Here is a 25,774-nt window from a genome sequence, read left to right as displayed (position 1 = left end):
GACCCCCGGTGTTTAGTCCCTAAGCGAACTTGGTACTCATTTTATTGACCCACTCCAGGGATGAAAGGCTGAGTCAACCTTGCCCAGCCCGGGGATCGAGCTCCGGACCTGTGGTGCTGTCGCGCGACGCGCTAGCTACTGCGCCCCCGAGCCTTTTTGAAGAAGTTAACTCTTCTTATCTCTCTTATCTGGCGAGCATTATGTTTTTTTAGCTCTTTTAAGTTGTAAATCTTGGTTTATTATTTTATGCATTGCTTTTACAAATGTACTTAAAAGACTTTGCAACTGATTTCTGCGCCGGCAGATTTTCTCTTGCTAACAACGATTTAAGAAATAGTGCGTACCTTTTTCGAGATTCATTTAGAGTTTTCTTTCCATGTAGATTAATGACTGATAGTTTTTCCCTTTCCGATTAATAATGCTGCGTATTTTGCACTTTGAAATTTTAATACCAGGCATTTCACTACATTTTTGAATTATAGAATAAGAATAGTTCTTCGTGAAGCGCAAAAACATATCCTATTATCCACAGCTTGTTTATCTGCTACATTTTGAAAAAGAGCAGACGATATTTCTTATAACAAATAATAAGCTGTTGCCTGAAATTTTTATTCCAAAACATCTGCTTATTTTAATTCCTTATCGAAATGGTTCTAAAAATATATAAACATTCTGTGTAATAACATTAATAATAACATCATTCAGACAACAAATTATAAAATATGCATTTTAAATATACTGTGACTGCACGTCTTCGTTTGAAAAGTATCTCTCAATAGCAGTGCCAGCGCTAAGCTTTTTGCCGCCCGGTGCAATCACTTCGATTCCTAGATTTTGCCGCCCCTTAAAATTTTACAAATTTTCTCGCCCATCAATTCTGCTGCCTGGTGCGGCTGCACCTGTTGCACATACTCTGGAGCCGAACCTGGCCAATAGTTAGTAGCTAGAAAGAATATTTTAAGATTTTAAGAATGTAATAGTAAATGAAAGGCAATTACAAATTATTTAAAAAATTATACATAAAATAATTTGCATGCTGAATACATAACATGAGTAGTTGCAGTCATGGCTGATTTAACATTTCTTTTTGTTATTGAGAAGCACATTCTTAACTTGAATTATACAGGGAAATGAGCATAGTCTGAGCGCCCGTTTTTAATCGCATTTGCGCCTTTTCTACATCTTTATAACAATTAATTTCGGTTGAGTAAAGGAAATTCTACTGCAGAAAGTATGCAGTTTGGCAGACAAATAAGAGAGGTAATGAGATTCAGAATGATTTTACTTGTTCAGCTTCATACTGATTGTATAATTTTAAATTTCCTCTGCCAGATTCGAAATTATTATTAACTGTAGTGTTAGCAAATGCCTACCTCATTAATGTTGTGCAAGAATCAAATGACATGGATTAATTTTGAAGTGACGCAGTATGGAGCGATTTATTAAAAGCAATTAATATTTTTAGAATAGGAAGCGGAAATTATTTAGAATAGAATAAAAAATTACATGCATAGGTTTTGCAGTGTTTCACAAAAATGGTATTACAAACTGAACATAATAATCGTTATCAATAATATTAATTTCAGTTGTCACTCCAACGATTGCTCACTCGTCTCTCTAGATCAATCACTGCCTTTCTCAAAGCAGTGCTCCGCCATGGTTCAAGCATTTTTGCCATCATCATCTAATGGGTCATCGCTTTGGCTCAAATGCCCCAAGCGATCATGCGATTTGACCACCTGCTTCTTTTAGATCTATAGACTTAAAAAAAGTCCTCTCTCATCTGATTACATATGCTCATACCATCCACCAACTCTTTGCGAGAAATTCGTACAGTCGAAATGAGTAGATGGAATGTGTATGTAAGATAAATCCCTAAAAGCAGTGATAATAAAGAAAAGATGATGACGCACTGAATAAGCTACCACATGCTAAACATCGAGATTCGAGTTGATAAATTCGAGTTCACCAAAGTGATCCCTTGAAGAACAGAACTGCTAATAGTACACATTGTGATGTATTGATATGTTTGTAATTCATACTAACTGTTCGGTTATATTCCAAAAGTCTAAAAGTTTCCTGATAACTTCTTTTCATTGTTGAATAACATGTCGGCATTGTTGAGGAATGTAATTATGCATATGGTCGATATTTTGGTCATATGTTAACCACACAGTTCTGAACAAAGCATGGAGATATTGTTATTTATCTCGGGATTTTGTTTTAGAAGGTATAAAGTTTCTTCATGTTGGTTTTGATAGCTCATACAGGAATTAAATGAATTAGAATTAAAATTAGTTTAAAAAAAGCTAACGCTTAATTTAATTCTCTTATTTATATTTATAGCCAGTTAGACTGAAATAAGCTTTATTTGCCTTTACAAGAGCATAATCCACATGTGAGAAACTCAAAAGTCAAATCCAAAATAACTCCAAGATATACTGCACTGTCAACAATTGAAAGATAGTTTCTATTAATTTTAACATCCAAATATTGACTCATTTATTTGTTTTGATTCTGAGAAGAAAAATGTTGCCAACGATACTTTCTTACACAATCACCGACCACTTGCGGTGAGGAACTAAACAGCTAACGTAACAACTAAGCCAAAGATAAGCAGTATTGAAGACTACACAGTTTAGTTTAACCTAGCAAGTTGACTCAGAAATCTACAGCAGGATAATATTTCGGTGGCAAAAATGCGAAGCCGAGATTAAAAGTTAAAAGCTGGCAGCTATTACAGTGTGCGCTCTCATTAATGAAACCATACTCCTTTAAATACACTCTCGTTCACTCTAACTGGCGAGGAAACGCGAACGGAATAAGAGAAGACAGAAAAGGCTAACAAATGAAAATAACAATTAGCAAAAATAATACAAGATGACCGGAAAAATATGCATAAGTATATATTTTGAAAAAAAAAGTCTACGGATTTCAAAGCATTCCTATAGCCCTTCTTTGTCGTATAGCCATCAGAACATCCAACTAGCTAAAAGAAACTTTCGGTTTTGATTCGACGATTGATTTTTCTTAGATTCTTACTCGTAGATATAATACTGTTATGAAATGTGGAGGCGCGGTAAGATAGCTTCCCCGCAAAGCAGTTTTAGGGTTGCCGTAAAATAGCAAAAGAAAGCAAAGTTGCCACATTTGACAAGAAAACGCTCATTTGGCGACAAAATTGGCAATATACCATGGAGGGATGGAGAACCTTCTGGAACGAATTCTTATCGGTTTAGCGAGCTCCGGGAATGACTGAACCGAAGAGTCGGGAGCTGTGCTCTGTGTGTCGTCAAGTGCATCACGAATTGTATCACGGAGAGTCTCAAGAGTACGTGGAGTTCTGAGAATGACCAAGCAGAGTCGGGAACTGTACTCTGGTGCTTTGCAGTGAAGCTGTCTCCGCTGTTATTGCCTGACAGTGTGAAGGCTGTGTCGCTGATTGTTCCTGCGTGTTTATTATAGATCTTCGATGACTGTAAAAGTGTTTTGGAGCTGTCTTGATTAATATTGGTAAATAAAGTGTGTTTCGATATTCCATCAAGTGCTGTCATCATTATTCATTCCAAATCCACACGAACCCCATACGAACGTGAAGGAAGAAAAAAAAAATTAACAATATATAAAAATAGAATTATAAATAATTCAGCAGTGGTCCCCAAACTAAAATATGGTAACGATAGCTCATTAGCAGGTAAATTAGGCCAATTACGTTTCATCTCCTCTCCCAAACTGGATTTTTTTCCCGGGGTGGGGGGATGTAAAAAATTGAAAGTATTCCTTCCATGTGTCATTTTAGCATACTAACCAGTGCATCCAACTAATATAGCTCAGAATTGAGTTTTATTACCGGTAACAGAACTCCCGATTTTTCAAGATCTCCCCTTTCTTCCATTCAAATAATTAACAGAATTTAAACTGAAATAACTGAAGAAAAATGCTGAATTTGCTTTGAAATCTATTTGATTTTGTTTTAATCTGATGAATATGGAACTTATGTTTTATTTTTAGAAAGACAAAGAATTACTTTTTTCACTACTTGCATAAAAAAAAAAAGTGTACGAAGTATTATCCATTTTTTTTCCCTTCTTCTTCAAAGTAACTTTATTGAGATAAGTTCTGGGAAATTAAGATTACAAAATGTCAAAAAATACATTAGAAATGAAAAACTGTTGCTCTATACACACTTCTAGTGATATGTTGATGCAAATCGGTAGATATGTATAATCTTCCAATAGTTATTCTTCCCAGTATACCATGTATTTTCTACACAAAATTCCTTCCAACTGTTTAATTCTGCTATCAAAATCATTTTCATATTTTATAAAGTGTGCTCAAAGGAACTGTTTTTGTATTTAAATTTTACTCTAATTCAAAGTTCTTAAGTCTCTGATTTTAGTTTTTGTTGTCTAAAATCTTTATCCCACCCTTTTATTGTCTCAAAAGTTTTTAATATTTCTGATTGGAAAGCATTTCTAACTTTGCAGAAAAGATGAATATATTTTACATAAATTTAACTTAATTATCATTTCATATTCTTAACAATAATAAATAATAGAGCCTAATAATTTCTAATAAATTCCAGTCATATCTATAGTATTCTATCATCATTTAATAATAATAGTCAAACAAGATGCTCCTAGAAATTTTGCACCAAACAGCATAAGAAAATTGGGGGAAAGAAGAAGAAAAAAGAAGGGGGGATTCATAAATCTTCCACTGCTCACTTACAGCCAAAACATTTAATCTTTCTTTCTTAAAGCCATAATTATTAAAAATCTCCTTCAGTTGATGAATTATATTTTCTGGAGCTGTTTAATATCCATAAAAATTAGTCTGTAAAGAAGTAGTCTGTAAATTAGTCTGTAGTTTCTTAGCTGCCTTTTATTTTTACTTTTCACTCATTTTTCATCGCTAATCTTCTTTCAGTAAAAGGTATTTAAGGGTTTTGTTGTCTCATTTAGCTAGGACATTCAGTAACATTTTTCTGTTCTCCGTATAAATATATGTTTCTTTTTTATCACTCACTTTTGCAACTGAAGAAGTTTCTATTTAATCTTCAAAACTATAATAATGCAATTTTGCAGTTCCTGTTGCTGATTTTTGGCTTCATTTGTATTCTGTGTTCTTTCATAAGAATTATTTCCCATAATTTACAAAGAAATAAAAATTTTCAAAGTTTTGAATATATATATATTTCTTACAAACTTTTTGCCCCGGTCATTATTTTTTTTTTCCATTTCGATACTTGACTTCCAAGTTCCAAGCCTCAATATGGTGTTAAGAACTTTTTTTACTTACATTCTTTTTTATCATACAAATAGCACTGTACATCATTTACATAATCTACAAACTTTAAGATTTTGTTCTTAGTGCCTCCAATTTGTGCTGCAGTAAAAAGAATTATTCTAAAGTTCAAAATGTATTTTTCCTTCTTTAACACTTAATTTGTAATGCTAATAAATTCAATAAAATCTGTTTGCTTGACAAATCCTTCTTACTTTGACAACTTGACTTTTAAATGTAAAATTAATTTAGTAAAGCAGTCCTGGTAATATGTACTAGAATAATTCTTAACAGATTTTGAATAAAAAATTGTATAATGAACAGTTTAATGTTTTAAATTAATTTTAGAATGCAATTAAATATTTTTTTTACTATCATTCCAGATAACCCATTAAAATGTAGCTGTGAACTCCTCTGGCTAAGTAAAGACATCCAAGAGAAACGACTAGTAAAATATGAGGGAACTTGTTTCGATTCTATACAGCAACAATACAAAAATCTTACTGCACTTGATGAAAATGAATACTGTTAAAAGATATTTGGTTTTAATATAACAGATCAGTCTGTGCTTATAGGAAACAAAAACTGATAAAATAATTTTATTATGTACAAGGTCCAGTGATTCATCAGTTTATTTTTATAGGACGATTTTCATGACGAAAACCTGATTCTGTACATTCTGAAATATTATATTTATTTGACACATTTTACTGATAGAATAAATAAAACACCGTATTATGTTTTAAAAAGACATATTTAATTTATTTCCTTTTACTCATTATCCTGTTTATATAAATCTGTATTAAATTATATGGAAATACAGGTCGTATCTTTATAATCCAGATTCTCTTATCCTGCAATCCCAGGATCCAATGAGTTTTATATCTACTGCCATTAGTTTATAAATCTGTAACTAGGATAGCAATGCAAGAGTTGCCAGGGTGGCACTCAGGTTTCAATATATGTTATGTTTTGGTCTCTTGTATGCAGTCCTTAAAAGTTTTTCCATTTAGGTGCATAATACAATAATTTTATTATGGCCAATCTTTACAGTTATTATACTTAGCCCATCAGATTATCAATTAAAAGATTAAAAAATGCTGTTACTAATAAGCATATGTATATATCATAAACCTGAAAAAAATGGAATTACCAAAAATAACAGAGGAACATGTGATAAAGACATATGAGTACGATGGGAAAGGTTATTCTAATTGTAATATGATTACAGGACTCATATGCATAGTTACTAGTGTACAGGCAATGCACAGTTACTAGCACACATGCAGTGTATAAGCAGCAACCATCTTTAGGAAGTCAAATTACAATTTTATCATTTTTTGTGATTAGATTATGACCAGATACTCAGATTGAAGACATAACAGAACTACTCAACAGTTGCTGGATGGATAGCAATGCTGGATATCAATAGTTGATTACATTATAATCCTAGTGAACAAGATGGTTGCATGAATATTTCCATGGACTTTCCTGTGTGTTATGTGAATATGAGCCATTTTACTCTAATATAGCCTTGCCTAGGCATATTGTCTTCATATGATTTGCCTTAATCTCTTAATGCACCAATAACAAAACCAGAAAGTGTTTTTCCCCCAGCAGCATTTTTTTATTTTTATTTTAACTCAACCTGTTTCTTAATTTTAACCAAACTGTAGTGGTTATATTTTGTTGTATTCATATCTGAAAAAAGTTCTTGAATGTATTTATTTGGGTGCTCAGAAATAATTTAGTTTGGTGTAACTGAGTTAACTTGGTTGAATTCATTAAAAGGTTAATTATATCACCCAGCCAACCAATTTAAGAGGTACAGTTTGCATTTGTGATTTCTGTAGCAGACTTCTCAAAAAGACAAACTTATAGGAGATGTAGGGGGCACAAAGACGATTCAGAATCACATAACATTGCAGAGTCGGAAATGCCTTCATCATGTAGCAGAGGGCATTGAATAGAGGTCGCCTGTGAACAGCAACCATGTTTGAAGTCAACTTTTGTGAACCAGTTTGCACGGCAGTAGGATAAACGAGTACTCAAACATTGAACTGGCTGACATGCACCTAGTGTATAAAGCTTCAGATGGCAATAGTTGCACCACTCTGCATGTATACCAGGAATGTTTCCTGCACGGACATGCTCCTCATCATATGATCTTCACACGATTGCACAGAAGGTTACATGAGGCTGGTTGTTTCATGAGAACTACCATAAATCAAGAGTGAACAACACGGACACCAGACAATGAGGAGAATGTCCTACGTCTGACAGAAGGCAATCTGAGTACAAGTACTTCAGCGATAGCCGAATGATCGAGTTTGTCCCAAACCATTGTATGGAAGTATATTGTCAAGAAATCATATGCATTCGTGCCATCTGCACAGCCAAACATTGGAGCCTGCGGATTATCCACTCCAGAAGAATTTTGCTTCTTGGTATCTTTAACAGAGTGTGGCAGATATAGCATTTGTTGCATCCATATTGTTCATGGATGGGGCATTTTTAACAAGAGAGGGAGCTTTCAATCAACGTAATGCACATTTGTGAGCTGTAGATATCCGTATGGTACCAGAACACGTGCAGCTCAAAGGTGTTCCTCTGTCAACATTTGGGCTGGCATTGTTGGAGACCACCTCCTTGGACTGAACCTTCTTCCTTGTCTGGATGAAAGGGTATATTTGATCTTACTATGTGATGTCCTGCTTAAACTTATTGAAAAAGGCACATTGTCTTCAGTCATTGCATCACTCAGTATGGTTCCAGCATAATGGGGCTCCTCTACACTACCACAGTGACATCTTTCAACAACTAAACATTATATTTAAAGAGCAATGGTTAGGTCACTATGCTCCAATTCATTGGTCTGCTAGGTCAACAGATCTATCATGCTTGGACTTTTCTTCTGGGGTCAAATGTGGGCATTGGTGTATAAAACCGAGTTGATTCAGTTGAAGACCTCATCTCTGTAGCATTCGGGGAGATATGAGAGACACCAGGACTCTTCCAGAACATTAGAAATTCCATGTGGCACCATTGTGAGGCCTGTGCAACTGCTCCTAAATGTCATTTCGAACACCTTCTGTAGCATGTAGCTTTTCTCAGAGTAAAATGTGTAATAAAATGAATTTTGTTACATTTACGTGCTGCTATTTATTTTCTTTTTCTTCGCTTCTTTTAACTGTAGCTCTTATAAGGCTTTCAGACCGTACAAACACTATGCGATTAGGAATTGTCTTTGTGTCCCCTACATCTCCTGTAAGTTTGTTGCACTGGTAGAGAATTACCCTGTATATACATATATATACAGGGTGTTTCAAAAAGAATCATCCAGTTTTAAAAATCCATAACTATTCAGCTTTTAGTCTGTTTTGATCAAATAAGGTATAAGTAGAAAGAGAGAAATTTAGAACTTCATGTAACTGATAACAGATTGCACTAATGCTCTTCCTTTGGCCCCCACCACAGTATTTGTCTGGAAGGCTACTGTGCAACAGAAATCATTTTGTATTCCATGCTTTGCAAAGTCTGAATCCATTAACAACTGTTTGTGATTTTTGTCGATAATACCCTACTGCTTAATAACTACTACTCATAGCATTAGGCAATGATATAAAGACAAGAGTTGTCTGTGTAAAAGTAAATCACCTGGCTATCCCCACGTGTCAGCTGAAAACAAGGGCATTCCAACAAAATTTTGCACACAGGCCAGAGAAACCTTTAATTTAGATTGTAAACAAACAAAAAAAAAAATTATGATTAATATATGATATAAAATTAATCTGAAGTTTCTTTGTTAAATATTTTTCATAATATACACATTTCAAATTGGGTGATTCTTTTTTAAACACCCTGTATATTTGCAAAGTGTACCAGTATACGAGGGCTATCCAGAAAGTAGATTACGTTTTGGAATAAAAAAATAAACAAAGTATAGGAAACAAATTTTATTATATACAGATGAAAGCCACACTCAAATACTACTTTTCTACATAGTCACCATACAAATTAAGGCATTTATCGTAGCGATGTACAAGCTTGGAAATTCCTTCGTCGAAAAATTCGGCCGCCTGCGCCTTCAACCACTTCGTTACCTCTTCTTGCCTTCCATCTTGCACAAAACTTGTGGTAACCAAGCTTTTCGCTGATGATTTCGTGCAACAAACTTCGCGAAATTTGTGGAAAACTCAAAGAAAGTTCCGTTATTGTGAAATTTCGATTTTCACGGACTTTAGCATCGACTTTTTCGAGAAGTTCGGCGGTCACTATGCTGGGTCTCCCACTTTGATCTTCGTCGTGAACATTGGTTCGGCCATTTTGAAATCTTATGACCCACCTTCAGTGATAATGTTGTCCCCATACACTTCACGAAGCTGCCGATAGATTTCTATCGGTTTACAGTTTTTTGCAGTCAGAAACCTTATTACTGAGCGCACCTCGCAGCTCGCGGGATTTTCAATTAACGCAGACATTTCAAACCGTCACAGTATCTGAACGGAGCACAGCACGAACCTCTCACTAGCACGGCTAGATGCAGACTGAGCTGCGCAACGCTCTGACCCCAAGATGGCCGCGCTAGCCCCGCCCCTAGCGGACACAGACGGAAACGTAATCTACTTCCTGGATGGCCCTCGTATTTAGCTAAAAACACGATTTTTACTTAGTCTAATTTTTATTCACAACATTTCTACTGTCTTTTTAGAATATTCCTATTAAAATGATGGATGAGTAACTGATTTTCAAAACCATAAAGTTAAAAAAAAATTATTCAGTAGCCAACTACATGATATATGGCATGAAAGGTCTGGCCATTAAAAATGCTAATGATGTAAGTATTCACAAACTGAGAATGAATTCCATAAATACAGCCTTTATAGCAAAACAATGTAATAGAAATGTAAAATACTACAATTAAAACATGTCAAAAATAATTACACCACCTTCAACTGACCATATGACATATAAACCTTAAAAAACCTACACAACTGTGAATGTTAATGTACACTTTCTGAATTCTAATTTAGTTACCTTTTTTATTTCTTTTCATGTTCGTAACATATAGATATGTGAAAAATTGATATCAACACATCAGTTTGAGATAATTCTTGTTTCAATTTAAACTAAAATAATTTTGTAAGATTAACTTTTGAGTAATAAATGACAGTTGTGGACATTTAGCCCCATTCATATAGAATTCTTCTTCAAGAAACTAAAATTAAAAAATAACCATAAAACAGATTGTATATTCATTCTTGTGTGCCATCCTTTTATGTACCAGAAATTGCCCGCAATGAAATTTACAATTAAAAATTAATTGGTGCCTTAATGAGCATTTAATTCCTGTCAACTATGCTCTGGAAATAAGCATCCTTCAAGGTAACACAATGCATAATATATAAATTCCTCTTTTACCCACTTTTAAAGAAAAAAATGAACTATCTATCAACAGTGCAACTAGCCTTATAAAAATAATGTACAAGAACTGATCTTCCAAAGCACTTCAAATTGCTCTATTGAACTAGAGATTTTAAAAAAACTCTTAAAATTTGTGTTAATGGTTCTAGATACAGATATTTTATGTATTTATATTGGTTGATCATTAAAAGGCACCATTAAACAGAAAAAAGGTAAGAAATTACTATAAAATGACAAGAAATGCAATGAAGAGAAATATTGTATTTTTAAGGCCTATTTACAACATAAAATTACATAACTGAAAAAATTTCATGTTATATTTATTATTTAACAGAAGGAAGAGCATCATGCCTTTTTATTGGTAGCAAAGATCCAAATAACACATGCTGTATCACTGGATGCTTTCCCAGAACCTGAAAAAACATTTTTAAATATGTATGGTTAAAAAAACTAACATTTAAATTTCACTACATTTAGTTTTAAATTACTAGAAGTAACTTACGTGCAAATTATTTTTTCCATAAATTTTCTTGCTCAAGCAAGACATTTAAAAAAATTGACACAATAAAAAAAAAAAAAAAAAAAAAAAAAAAAAATCTGAAATGTTTCAGATTTTAAATTACGTCCAAAGGGGCGTTTTTTAACATTTTGTGTGTTACCTTTCTTTATTAAATATCATGTTCCTCGCACTTAAACCATAAGATCCAGTGCAACAGCAATATCGCAAAATAGTTTTAAAACGATAATATCTTTAGAATTTCCGATACAGAGACTCACGCGCTGGAGATAAAAATGTTTTTTCTGCACAACGTTGCCATTGCTCGCTTTGAAATCCTTGAGTTTGTTAATCAAAAATTCGTCAAAGTTTTAAAAAATAGGAAATCGATCATAAAACAAATTTCAAATTTCAAATTTGGTCTTCCACATGCTCATATTCGTTGGAGGATTACGTTATTCAAAATTCGATGACTCTATGTACCGTTGTTTTATCACAATACGAGAAATATACATACATTTATGCAGATTTTTCATTATTTAATTTCTTCAAATATAATGCAGGACTCTAACATTTTGTGGCAACAGTTTGAAAAGTGAACCGACATTTATGAGTCCGACGCAAAATGCCAAAACGAAACTAATAGTCCTTCGGGATTCAAATCCCTTTGGACTAAAAAAAAAAAAAAAACTTTCATAAAGAAAAGCACATTATCAACAAATTCAAAACTAACCAAAAATCAGCCTTTAAGCTGATTATGAGAACTGCATCAATTATGAGAACTGCATTTTTGATATCAATATAAAGTAGATCTATGGTTAATCTTCAGCCAAATTTTATAAACTTGCATAATTTTACATAACAATAATGTTTGTTTATAATTAAAGCATGTTGTTCCTTTTACACTCCGCATTATTATTACTGTCTTTATTTTTTTAAACTGGCTAGACATAAGCTTTGAAAGCATACATTGAGAATGGCTAAAGATACTAGTTATTTAGCCATTTTCTCATGTTATGCAGGCTGCATCACAGGGACCATGAATAGGAAGTTTCTTCCTCAGGATGGGAGGGAAGGGACCAACCAAAAGAAACAAATTTCTGTATTTATTTCCTTTTTATTTTATTATAGTTATATTTTAATTATATGTAACACTGTTACACCAATAATTTAAATATGAGGTGTATTCGGAAACTAAGTACCGTTTTGAAAAAAAAAAAAAAAAAAAAAAAAAAAACTAGTAAAAACAATTTTTTCGAATCCAATTTTATTTTTACATTTTTGTATACCATTGTCAAAGAAACTTCCCGCCAGTTTCGATAACCACGACTCCACAGCATTTTTCGTGTCATCGTCAGATCCGAAGCACTTGCCACCAATCTCGCGCTTCATGTGCAGGAACAAGTGATAGTGAACATCTTCTACTACAGACGGCGCCAAGTCCGGGCTGCACGGCGGGTGATCGAACTGCTCCCAATGAAACTGTCGAATTAACGATTGAGTGACAACAGCAGTATGGGGCCGAGCATTGTCATGGAGCAACACAATTCCTTTACTGAGCATTCCTCTTCGTTTGTTTTGAATGGCACGCCTTAGTTTTTTTGAAGTCTCACAATATCGTGCCGCATTAGTGGTTTCACCTCTGGGAAGAAATTCAGTAAGCAAAACGCCTTTCCTATCCCAGAAGACAGTGCACATGATTTTTTGTGATGACATTGTCACTTTGAACTTTTGTTTTTTCGGAGAATGAGTGTGTTTCCACTCCATCGATTGTTGTTTCGATTCTGGTGTGAAATGACACACCCAAGTTTCATCATTCTCCCTCATCACTGTACCGCGTGAGAAATGTCAGGGCCCTACCAAGTCGCTTTGCTTTGTGAACATCAGTGAGCATTTTTGGAACCCATCGGGAACACAGTTTGTGATAATTCAAGCGGTCAGACACAATTTCGAACAAAACAGTACGTGAAATTTGTGGAATTGCCTCTGGAAGAGTTGTCATTGTGAAGCGTCTGTTCTCATGAATTGCTTCATCAACGTTCCTTACCAAATCATCAGTGACAACAGAAGGCCGACCACTCCGAGCCTTGGCGTGGTCATCTGTTCGACCTGCATTAAACATTTTTAAACACTTTCTCACCATTCCATCACTTATCGCGTATTCACCGTAAACTTCTGTCACTTGACGATAAATTTCGGCCGGTTTAACATTCCTCGCATTAAAAAATTTAATCACAGCACGAATCTCACAGTCATCGGGAGAACTAATTGTCTTAAACATTTTCAATGTGCACAGCAAACTGAAAACACAACATAGAGCAACCAAAATGGCGACAATTGAAAGTCAGTGAATAAGAAAGACTAGTGCGCATGTGCGGGATGCCTACCACAGCGCTGTGACGACGCTAGAATGAAACAGTACTTAGTTTCCGAATACGCTATGTATTTTCATTTGCTATAGTTAAGCTATTCTCAGTTGTATGCTTGCAATAACTTTTTCCACCCCTCTCTCTTTTTTTGGATGTATATGCACTTATTTTGAGATCTGCTTTCATCTAAGAATTTTGATAAATTATGAATCTGAAATTCATTTTCTATCAATAGCATAAATAGTTCGAATGCTGAATATGAAATGCAATTAAGTTCATATCAATAGCACAAAATAACAATTATTTAAAAAGAATAGAAAACAAGTTTTTTTGGGGAAAAAAAAAGATAAGAAAAAATTTTAAAAATTGAATATATATATCATTGTAAAAACAATGCAGCAAAATAGAATTATTTATAGTTATTTATTATTCCTCTATCCTGCACTGCATGCAATAACTTATTTTGTAATTCTGAATGGATAAATTCAAAAGAGAAGAAAATTTGTTTACATTGTCAATGTAAAATTTCAGAAATGACATATTCTTTTTTACCATATAAGACTTAATGTACTGCAGACAGCATCAAATTAAAGTAAAATTTTGAAAATGGTACATCCTCATCATGGTTGGTTTTAAATTATCAGCCAGAAAAATGAACAGCTGGATATGCCAACAAACCAGAAATTAATTGGAACAATTATTGGCAGGAAGTTTGTAATCATAGCATTCTAAACAGAGTTTCAGGTAAAATCAAAGAGGCTAATAAAATAGTAAAAATCAATGGAATCTTTTTAAAAAGCACAAAAATGAAGAGAGTCGAATACTGATTGTTTATCACATAAAGAGACATCAGTTTCTTCAGAATCCTGCCACAACTTACTGCTATGCTTACAAGAAATTACTGCCACAACTTTGGCAGGATGTTCACAAACTTCCACAATCGACAGGATGATATATCTCCTTTAGCAACTCCATGGGTGCATATTTGTTCATTTCTTCCATCTCTTCATTTTTTATTCTATTTTTTTTTTCCATTTTCTGCCAGAAGAAACCCAACTCTGTGCAGGAAGTGGACCAATACTGTACCCACGAGAAAGGGGGTCAAACACATACATACAATGAAACTGTATTTGGATATTGAACACAGACCCTTAGTTTTGGTCTAGTCATCAGCCTTTGTTACTATTGCACTGTCCAAAGTGGCACATTTTTATATTTAAATTGGAAGAGAAAGATATCAGTGTAAAATGTAAATTTTACATTTTGCATTATCAAATAACAAATAATAAAATTTATGTGTAACCTTAACTAATCGGAATAAGGGAAACACATAATAATTAAACTGAGTAATTACATACTAATAAACAATTCTTAACACTCCAATAATACCTTTAACTGATCAAAAAATATTATACTCTAGATGTACAAGTTTTGCAAGCTTAATATTAGTTCAAACTACAAAATTAATTATTTGAAAGCCAATCTAAGTAAAGCATTAGACTTCAGTCTCTCTCTCCTGCTAAAAGAATTTAGAAGTCAATACAGTACAAAGTCCAAAATCCAAACCTCAAACCCCCAATAATTTTTAAGTTGCTTTTCTTTTTTTCTTTTCAAAAACCGAGAAAGATTCCGAGAGTAGCATATACTTAATGTATCCTAATTCTTAACTCCATTTCGACACTAAATAAAACCTTTTCATGTTAAAGAAAGATGATCATTTATTAGCATAAATCTGTATGGTCAATAATTTGGCTCCATAACCACCTTATTCCTTGGTATACATCTCAAACCAAAACATTCTACTAAAGTTTATCACTAATTTTATGCCTATTGAGTACAGGTTGGTGTAATAATTGTATACCAACCTGGTGAATAATCTTTTTATTATACTTTGCTTTCATCACCACATAAGTTCATGGCAGCTTGTGAAATGTCTCATTCAGTAACGTCTAAAACAATCTTTGTTTTAAATGCGAGTAATTGAATAACAAACAGCATGATACTTTTGTACTGACATTATGCTTGGCAACAATTATAAACTAAAGTCAAATGTGAAGCGTTAAATGTGCTGACAAGTAGAAATTTCTAAAAATAAATTTTGTAAATGACTACAGTTACTACTATGGTAGCACTAAATGGTTTAAGATATACACAGGTCAAAATTCATAAACCATCTAGTGCTGTTTGAACAGAGAATAATGATTTGTTGTTCCGATAAGGGTACTATACCAACCTGGTGAATAATCTTTTTATTATACTTTGCTTTCATCACCACATCAGTTCATGGCAGCTTGTGAAATGTCTCATTCAGTAATGTCTAAAACAATCTTTGTTTTAAATGCGAGTAATTGAATAACAAACAGCATGATACTTTTGTACTGACATTATGCTTGGCAACAATTATAAACTAAAGTCAAATGTGAAGTGTTAAATGTGCTGACAAGTAGAAATTTCTAAAAATAAATTTTGTAAATGACTACAGTTACTACTATGGTAGCACAGGTCAAAATTCATAAACCATTTAGTGCTGTTTGAACTGAGAATAATGATTTGTTGTTCCGATAAGGGTACTTTTCTGTTATGCACCTGCTATGCTTTTGTATGATCTGTTGGATATCAGCTGCCATGTGATGTGTGTGTTCACCAGCTAAAAATTATTCTTGTGACTAGATATTGTTTATGATTAAAAAACTCACCAAAATGTGTTGCAGATGCATAATGAAATGCACTGCCTAAAATAAATGAGGGCATTTATTTTATATAAACCTTAAGCCTGCGCAGGAAATAAAACATAAGTATAATAAATAACAATACTAATATAATTAAGGCTTAATTTCATCAGTGTGCAATATAAACAAGACAAATTTTAGAACAGCAGCATGTCTTTAGTTTCCAATCTTGTGATACATCACCAATAGTATATAGCAGATGCTCACTAAGCTTTATTGATGATAGCTGGAAATTTAAAGATTTTTGGACATCACAAAGAAAAAGCGAAATTTTCCAATTAATGGAATGTGTGAAGAAGTAGTAATAAATAAAGATGACACAAGTTTTTGATTGTGATAACAATGCCCAATTACCAATCAACTAACAGACAGTGAAATCAGCAGTATGGATCAAAATCAGAAAATTTCACTACCAACAGTGAAGAAAGTGACAGAAAGGCTGATAAAAAGTTTCAGTTGACAATTTAGTAGGAGTTTTTGACATGGTAATTAAAGGACTTTGTAACTGAACAAGAAATTATGTCTATCTATAAAATTACAGAGAAAGTATTACCATAAAAAATTAAGCAACTTAAACAACTTACACTGAAAGAGATGTTTAATGAAGCAAACAATAAGTATTGAGCTTCTTTTTTGCAAGTTTTGATTTTGGTGATGAATACTTCATTATTTCATAAACAGCAATTTCTGATTTTTAATTTCAGAATTTCTACCTGTCATCTTACTAGATTTAAACTGATGATATAAAATCTAGAAAATTCCCAAATCTGGAATTACCGAAGTCCTAAAGAGTTTGGACCTTGGACTTTGTACTAGATTATCTGAAATTACATACTTTGCATATGCATAACCTTTTTCCTGGCAGCTGGGACATGTATATTCCATGCATTCATTACATTAAATAAGGATGAGAAAAATTTAGTTTATTATGATGATTTAAAATTTGTTATTTAATGCACAGCAGCACATACCAGACCCTGTTGATTTGTTTTTTTATTCCTTGCTGACTGAACATTCAATCAAATGGCTTCATAAAACATTAGTCTGAATAACCCAATTAAAAAGGTTAACAGTTTTTAAGCTTACATGCATATATTTACTATTGTACTAAGCTGATCCAAAATGCATTTCTCCCGGGCATCTAACAGCACGAAGATTGTGCATGTGTAAGTATATCGCTCAATTTAAGAATGAATAAGCCTAGCCATTATTTTTTGTTTATGTTAACATTTGAAGACACTGTTTGTCGGTAATCATGTTTAAAACAATGGATTGGCCCACCAGCTGTGAAATAAATGCCATTATTAAGTTTTTGAATGTGAAAAATGTTTCATTTAGTGAAATTTATCATCAGATAAGGGAAACTTACAGATAGAATGTGATGAGTGAAGGTATGGTGTGAACGTTTAATGTAAGGAAAGGAAAATGTCCACAATGAGAGCACAGTGGATCCCCGTTGATCACAAAAGAACAGGTGCCCTGCTTTGACAAAAAACTTTGTTTCAATAGGCAATTCATGATTTCTGATTTGAGTGCATTTTTAAAATATTTCACAATCTTTATTACACAGAACTGTGATTAAGTATTTGCAATACAAAAACTGTGTTCTCAATGGGTACCCAACACACTAATGGATTTTCAAAAAAGGAAATGCATGGGAGCAGCCTTGGAATTTTTGCAGCATTATGCATCACAAGGAAATACTAAAAGGATTGTCACGGGCACTCAAATATGGATTTGTTATGAGACACTTGAAATGAAAAGACAGTCACTGGAATGGCAAAAGAAAGCAAAGCCACCTCTTTCTTTAAGAAAAGTCATGAGCACTGCATTTTGGGACTGTCAAGGAATTTTATTAGTGGACTGGATGGAACGAGGCACAACAATCAATGCTACAGGTTACTGTGAGACATTACAGAACAAAAGGTGTCTACTGAGTTCTGATATTGTGTTTGTGCATAACAATGTGTGACCACATTTCACATGCATAACAATGATATTGCTTGATGTATTTCATTTGGAACAACCTCCTTATAGTCCAGACCTAGCTTCATCCAACTTCCATTTGTTTTCTCAAGACATTTTTTGCAGGCCAGCACTTTACAAGTGATGACAAAATCAAGGTAAATGTTCAGAACTGGTTCATGTCCCAGGTTGCCGAATTCTACAAAACGGGTATTTTGCAATTAGCACCAAGATATGGCACACGTCTTCATTTGCATGGTAAATATTTCAAAAAGTAGTTTAAGATATTATAGACTTTTCAGTTCTAGTGATTTGTAGACTTTTCTATTACAAAATACAAATGAAAATAAATTGTTATTCTTTTTTAATACCTAAATGGTACTTACTTTGTGGATGAGCTTTGTATTTAATAGCAATAAGTTAAATAAAATAAGCAGAGGATGGTCACCATAACAACATCAGAAATATGCCTTATGCCTTTTTACTAATTTCTTAATTTAATACACAGAAATTTGGAATTTAGTGTGCTTATTAAGACTACAGGAAGTTCAAATAAGAATCTTTTTATAAAACTGAAAAATGGTAACATTTAGATGCAACATATTTAATATATATCACATTTGCAATCAAAAGTTCTTTTTTAAAACACATTTCCTCTTAATATTCTTAACAGTACTTATCTGAAAAATGCAAAAAGTAACCCCATATGGAAAATCTTCACTGTCATTATGCATTAAGTTTGGTCTTTCAAAAATGCAACCTTATATTTGATATTTTTATGTATTGCATACAAAAATGTGTAATAAATTTCAAAATTATAAGGAAGGTATATTTATGTTATATCATAAACAGTAATATCACAGGTCCTTCTTGATGCTTCAGTGGGAAAAATAACATTTTTGTTCTATTTAAAAAAAAAAAAAAAAAAAAAAAAAACTGAATTTGCAGACTCTACAGAATTTCTTCTGCACATAGCTTGGTAATTTTCCAGTATGTTTACCTAATCTACAAAGGACAGTACTGTAAATGGCCACTAAAAAGCAGAATAACTATATAAAAATCTACAATTTCTCCTACACGGCACAAGTAAAACAGAAGAAATAATTATTCATTTATGAAAATGTGCATAATTACTGTCATGATTTCAACTTTGACTTATTTGGGGGGGCTGCACATGAAACTAAGGCTTTTTGAATGCAATGTTTCTTTTTTTAATATTATTTACTATTATTATTATCATTATTATTTGATTCTGGAAATTCAAAAATACTTTATACACAATTTAGATCATTTACTGAATTAAAATATTATAAAGGTACAAATGAATTCCTATTGCATAAGTGAGGACCAATGAAGGATAAAGTTTATTAAAAATACAAACTCCCAAAAAATCGTTGTGGACCTCTTTACAAATGTTAAAAATGTTTTTAGTAGATTATTCTTCTTGTACATGTGTTTGAAATGTGAGTTGTTAATTTTTTTTAATAAATATATTTACAAAATATAGGCCAAGTGTTATCTTCTTTATAAACTTTTAAAAATGAAAAACTTTTAAAAATGTTGTTTATAATTATACACAACTTATCTAAACAGAAAATCACAAACCTCTTTTTTATACATCTTAATTAAACCAGAATTCACTTTTTCCCATGTAGGAACTCCGCTAATGTTCCACAGTTGATTAGAATGTTCTGAAAAAGGACCTGATTTAACCTGCAAGAAATAAGATGATAAAAAATTATTCCCAAGTAAGAAAATTATATAAAATAATATTTAAATTCTAAATCTAGCACATACCTGATTAATAAACTTTATACAAGCCATAAACATATAATCTTTAGAAAATGATGCAGCTATATCTTCATCAGGGAATGAGCGTGGCTCAAGGCGAGGATGACCTGCAAATAAGAATACCCGTAAATATCTAATTGCAGAAATATATTTTATTGTTATCCTAAGAAAATGAAAAAAAATTAGTTATTCACTGTGTTAACAGATTAAAATACCCTTAAGGGAAAAAGTATCAAAACAAGTGCCATTACTTACAGTGGCTCAGTTTTCAACACATGTCTGTCTCAATAAAAAGAAACTTTTAACGAACAGCCAACTTACTTTTCATAACTTTTTTAATCCAGTGAAAAATTCACTGTTTTGTGGATTATGTCTATATCACTGATACCACACCACATCAAATTTTTCAATTCAACTAGTCTTACAATCTTCTTGCTCTTGCAGTTTTTCCATACTGTAGTGATCAATTTTCCAACTTGAAAATACCATTTTAGCTGCAAAAGCTCTAATTGTCAGAAAGCATATGATTCAAATATATCATGATAACTGAAAATAATTTTTTTATTAAAGAATAAGCCAATCCTATGTTTCTATGTTATTTCCAGAAGAGGTACTTATGCAGCACTATTATCATGTGGGGGTACATTGATAAGGACTACAATATGTGCTGAAAACAGCTCAACTAAGGAAATGAATATAATCCTGCACCTTGAATAATTTTTTCAGCAAAGATATTTTGAACTGTTATCCACTCAAAAATTTATGAACATTGTATTTCATAATCTGCTGATAATTTACTACACATACCTCATGACAACTGCATCATACTGTAAAATTATACACACACTGGCCAACAAATTAGAAATCTTTGAGATTTTCATTTGAATGTACGCTAGGGATGAAGTATGCAGTTTTTTTATGATGTGGGTGACATATGGTTAGAATATTAGTATAAGTAAGGTGTAAGAGTGCTTTCATGATGAATGAAGTAAAATGGGAAAAACGACAGATCTTTCACCATTTGAAAAAAAGGCTTATTGTTGGTGCCTGTTTAGCAGGGGCCTCGATTTTGAAGACAGCAAATCTCACTGGGTTCTCAAAAGCAGCCATATCAAAGTTTTTCAAAAGTTGGAATCAGAACCCACAGTTCTGATCTAGAAGACGTAACTGCAGTTCGAGCACAGTTTTCCAAAAGAGTGATCGGTGGCATCTCCAACGAACCGTACGGCAGAGCAGGGACTCTACTATACTTCAACTGAGACAGATCGTCAACCAAGGCTCTTCCCAACATATTTCAGCTTGAACCATGCACAAAGGATAAGAATGCATAGCCAGCTGCCTGTGAGAAAAACCACTCACTTCTGCCCAATATGCAAAAATTTATTTGCAGTGGTGTCGGGAAAGAAGACACTGAACATCTGAGGACTGGAAATGGGTAATGTGGTTGGATGAATCACACTACACCTTACTTTGCACTAATGGAAGAGGTCAATTTTGGAGAGAACCCCATGAAGCCAAGAATCCACCTTGCCTTACTTGCACTGTGCAAGGGTCTGGTGGAAGTACCATGATATGGGGCACGTTCTGCTGTCATAAATGTGGTGCTCAGTGTTCCTCAAGGGTAAACAAACAGCCATGAGATACCTAGCTATACTGGCAGATCAAGTGCACCCTGCAATGCTGCATTTTTACCCTGATTGCGATGGATACTTAATGGACGATAATGCAACTGTATATCATGCCAGAAGTGTTCAAAATTGGTTCACTGAACATAAGTCTGACTTCTAACACCTTCCCTGGCCCAGATCTTACACCCCCAAAGAAAATGTATGGGATATGGTGGAAAGATGGTTTCAACAGCACTTTCTTCTTCCATCTACTTTACAAGATCTAAAAAGTTGCATAGCCAATGCATGATATTCTCTGGTCATAAATGCACTCTAGAAGCATATAGACTTCCTTCCCAAATGAATCAGAGCAGTTATCTGTGGAAAAGGTGGTCCATTAAAATATTGATCTTGGGCTTCTAATTCATTAGCTGGGCTAGTTCAATTACAGCAGATGTATGGAGCAGGAAAACTTTCAGAATTTAAGGACTCAGACAGCAGATTTTTGAAATCTCAGACATTACATTACGTGGGAAAAGTCCAGTGCTGACTCCAATTACATCAAATATTTTTTGAAGAATGCATTTGTTATGATCCTTAAACAGATGCAAAATTTCTTAACAGAAAGAATGAAAAAATGGTTGAATATGTTTTTTAATAAAGTACTGCTTTAAAAGCTTCCAAAAGAGCTATCATTCAAACTATTACAAGACTAAGAATCAAACACCTTAAAGGAATGAGAACAACTAGATAACACAAGAAGAGACATTAACTATTGGTCCTGATAGAATCTTACTCCAAAACACATCTACAAGGGTTCTTCAATACTGACATGGCTTCTAAACACTGAGAGATATATTCAAGGAAAATTTCAGTCAGTGAATCTTCTTTATACTGCTAAAGCAATGTTAGCTTCTGCAGTATGAAAGCTGTCTCTGAATGATAGCTCACAGCCTTTCACTCTTCATGACAGATAATACACACACCCAACTTTAAGAGCTAAATATGCATTTTTAGTTAAGAAACTAGTGTTAGAATATTGCAACTTGAACCTGCACCTCTCGCAACTTGAACCTAACCGTTACACCATGAAGACATGCAAGAAAGGAGGGAGAAAATACCTTATAATGTCATGAGGACATAGCATTCAAATTGGAAGTGTGTGAAGTGATTCCTTTTCTGTGGGAAAGAAAGTGTGTACCCAGACTGAGATTTATCATCAAATGAATGAAATGCAATGCAATAATTTCATGCGAGATATTTGCAAAATAATTTACATTTTTTAGAATAGTTGTATGGATATTAAAGAATGATTATCAGCAAGAAAAGGCCAATATCAATAATGGACAACACTGACCATGTTAATGAATTCCCAAAAACAGACACAAGTAAGGGATTCACGCAATGGATGAAATCATGGATGAACTGGGTCTTTTGCAAAAATACATGTATCATGCTGTAGAACAGAGAATGGAATAAGTTTCACCACGTATGTATTAGATGTATATGTATATGTTGGATTCAGCTAATACGAAGAGCAACAATTTCTTGCTTTTTTGGATCATAATGTAAAACGAAGATATAATTTTTTGGACAAAACCAGCCAAAGATGACTATTGTGACCATCATTTCTCACCAGAAAGGAAGTTACACTGGAGTAAAAACATCCCAAATCTCCATCTCTAAGAAAAATGTCACCTTTAATTCTAAAACTTTTCTTCAACAAGGAATAGAAAAAACATGCCCTTGGTATTCACAATTACCATGACATCCTACTTTGAGAATCTGAAGATGCTTAGAAAAGTGAGAAAGACTGATGGTCAAAGAAACAGATAAAAAAAAATTAGAAAGAAGAAATTACAAATAAGACAGTGTCATTCCAATGAATAAGTCAAAAACACACAGAAATTAGTATCAAAATTTGGACAGAAACTGCTTGAGCAAGGTGAAGACATACTTATGCCATGAAACAATAAATGTTTGAATAAACTTGGTGCTTATGCAAAAAAGTAATTTTGGTTAATTGCACTATGATGAATTAACTTTGATGCAAATAAAAGAAGTATTGTACACTGTGGAAAAAAAAAGCGGCAACAATTCTATATTTCTTGTTCTACAGGGCCGGCTGACGAAATTCAACTTACGTTTTTCATGTCTCAAAAGTGCAACTTATGACATGTATTATATTTATATATAGCATTGTTGTAATCTAGGTATTTTGACACAAAATTGGACTTTTTCTGAAATGACATGCCACTTTTTTTTCCATATTTCAATTCTACAACTCAAATTATGCCAAACTGCCAAGTTTTGTAAAAGTTGCACAAGCATTTTTTAAAAAATTAGCTTTCAAAATTTTAGTTCCTCAATTGAAATTGCTATATATTTATTAATATATCTTTTATTATTAAACTTACTTGATCCTTTTTCCAGAATTCGAAATATAGGCTTAATCCAAATATAATTCGCACATTTTTTATGATTTATTTTTAAAATTTGTACTTTTAAACAATTTTTATAAATGTTTTGAAACAATTTTTTTACCATCATTTTAAAGTAGATGTATTTCTAAACATACCTACAAAAAATTAAGAGTTTTTTATTCAAAATTTCGTAACATATATATGAATTTACATATAAGCGTGGCATATTTGTTATAAGCGATAATAACGCCAAATGTGGTTTATGCACTTTGTTAAAATTATTTGAAAGTATAAAAGATGACTTTTTTCTGCTCCTGTATAAAGAATAAAAAGAGAGGAAAATAGGTTGCTATATATCAAGAAATTTGCCAAGTGAATTATTCTTGGCCCAAACTGAAAAATATGCACTAAAATAGATTTTTGAATTTTGCAACCTAATTTTACAAAATTTAATATTTAGGCATAATTTGAGGCATAGAATCAAAATATGGGAAAACATTGGCAAGTCTGTTCAGAAAAAGTCAGATTTTGTGTCAAAATATCTATATTAGAACAACACTATATTTAAATCTAATATATATCCCAAGTCATGCTTTCAAGACACAAAAAAAGCAATTTAAATTTCATCAATCCGCCCAGTAGAGTGGGAGATATAGAACTGCCCCCTTTTTTTTATAGAGTACATGTCTCACATGTGATTTCTTTCATGCAAGTGCAATTAACTTTATGATTGGCTCTATTACTTCTCCATTGTCCAATTTCCCTTAGTGCATATTTTGTATTGTATAAATCTTTTAGTCCTTATTAATTCTGGGGAGTCACAATAAATTTTAGATACTTAATTATAGGTATAATTACAGATACTGAATATGTATAGATTATAGAATGCAGGGCCTTTTAGTTGTAGTGTATGTTTATCATTAAACAGATTAACAGATCTCCCAAATAAGTCCTTGTGTAAAATATCATAGGGCCCTTTAATTTTTCATTAATCAAAGGAATCCAGAACAAAAAATTTCAAAGCTATTCCAATAGTGACTTGACTTCAGAATTCTTGAAGGAAATCTTATTAGAAAAAAAATTATACCTATTTATGACTAATCTGGTTTATATTATTATAGCAAAGCACGCAACTATCTCCCTGAGGAAAGATATGCCTTCATGGATGATTTTGTAAGGGAAACTAGGTTGTTTCCATATTACACATGGGGAAAATCACAAAAGTGCCCATATATGCAAACTTATATAAAAAAAAGTTTAGATATCACTGCATGAGTTATTACTGAAGCAGTCCAGTACTGATAAACATGCGGTGATGAAAGCAAAATATATTAAATAATGACTCGCCAGGTCAGCATCAGGAATATAAAATAGGTAAGTGTTTCGGTTTGAGATGTAATGCCAAGCAGACACTCAGCTGCGGAGCCAAATTATTAATCTCACAAATTTATGCTTACATGATTGTTTTTTCATAACGAGGTATTTTATTTAGTGCCTAAGTGAAATTAAGAATTGGAATTTTTAAGTGAAAATCATGTTTTATTATGGAAGGAAAAATCAAATGCACATGCATAAAGCATATATATATAAAAAAAAGTTTGTGGCTTTGAGGTCCAGATTTTAGATCATTCTGGATAATGGACATACAGATTTCGGACTTTGTACTATACTAACTGCTCAATGA

General features: G+C 32.9%; 2 protein-coding genes across 7 annotated transcripts in view; one reads left to right on the top strand and one right to left on the bottom strand.

Annotated features, from left to right (window-relative positions):
* Nucleotides 1–8,433, top strand: part of LOC118199462 (leucine-rich repeats and immunoglobulin-like domains protein 3) — a 32,398-nt gene extending 23,965 nt beyond the window's left edge. For 2 of the 3 annotated variants that reach the window (XM_085819484.1, XM_085819483.1), the window contains exon 4: nucleotides 5,670–5,898. Coding sequence is in view for 1 of the 3 variants with exons in the window: in XM_035371332.2 (XP_035227223.1) it covers nucleotides 5,670–5,818 (149 nt within the window). In the remaining 2 variants the exon portion in view is untranslated. Of the gene's footprint in view, nucleotides 1–5,669 lie in introns of all 3 variants that reach the window. The other variant, XM_035371332.2, reaches the window with a different exon arrangement.
* A 2,518-nt stretch (nucleotides 8,434–10,951) lies between these two features.
* LOC118199460 (serine/threonine-protein phosphatase 2A activator-like) overlaps nucleotides 10,952–25,774 on the bottom strand; it is a 59,732-nt gene continuing 44,909 nt past the window's right edge. For all 4 annotated transcript variants that reach the window (XM_085819481.1, XM_085819479.1, XM_085819482.1 and 1 more), the window contains exons 8-10: nucleotides 20,067–20,167; nucleotides 19,875–19,982; nucleotides 10,952–11,123 (exon numbers count right to left, since the gene is read on the bottom strand). In XM_085819481.1, the coding sequence (XP_085675607.1) occupies nucleotides 11,034–11,123; nucleotides 19,875–19,982; nucleotides 20,067–20,167 (299 nt within the window). In that variant the 3' untranslated portion in view covers nucleotides 10,952–11,033. The remainder of the gene's footprint in view (nucleotides 11,124–19,874; nucleotides 19,983–20,066; nucleotides 20,168–25,774) is intronic.

This window comes from Stegodyphus dumicola, chromosome 6, assembly GCF_044657685.1.
Source record: "Stegodyphus dumicola isolate Sdum_Otavi_A_Nest chromosome 6, ASM4465768v1".
Lineage (NCBI taxonomy): Eukaryota > Metazoa > Arthropoda > Arachnida > Araneae > Eresidae > Stegodyphus > Stegodyphus dumicola.
The sequence above is the reverse complement of the archived record's forward strand: the minus strand, read 5'-3'. Positions and strand labels throughout refer to the sequence as shown.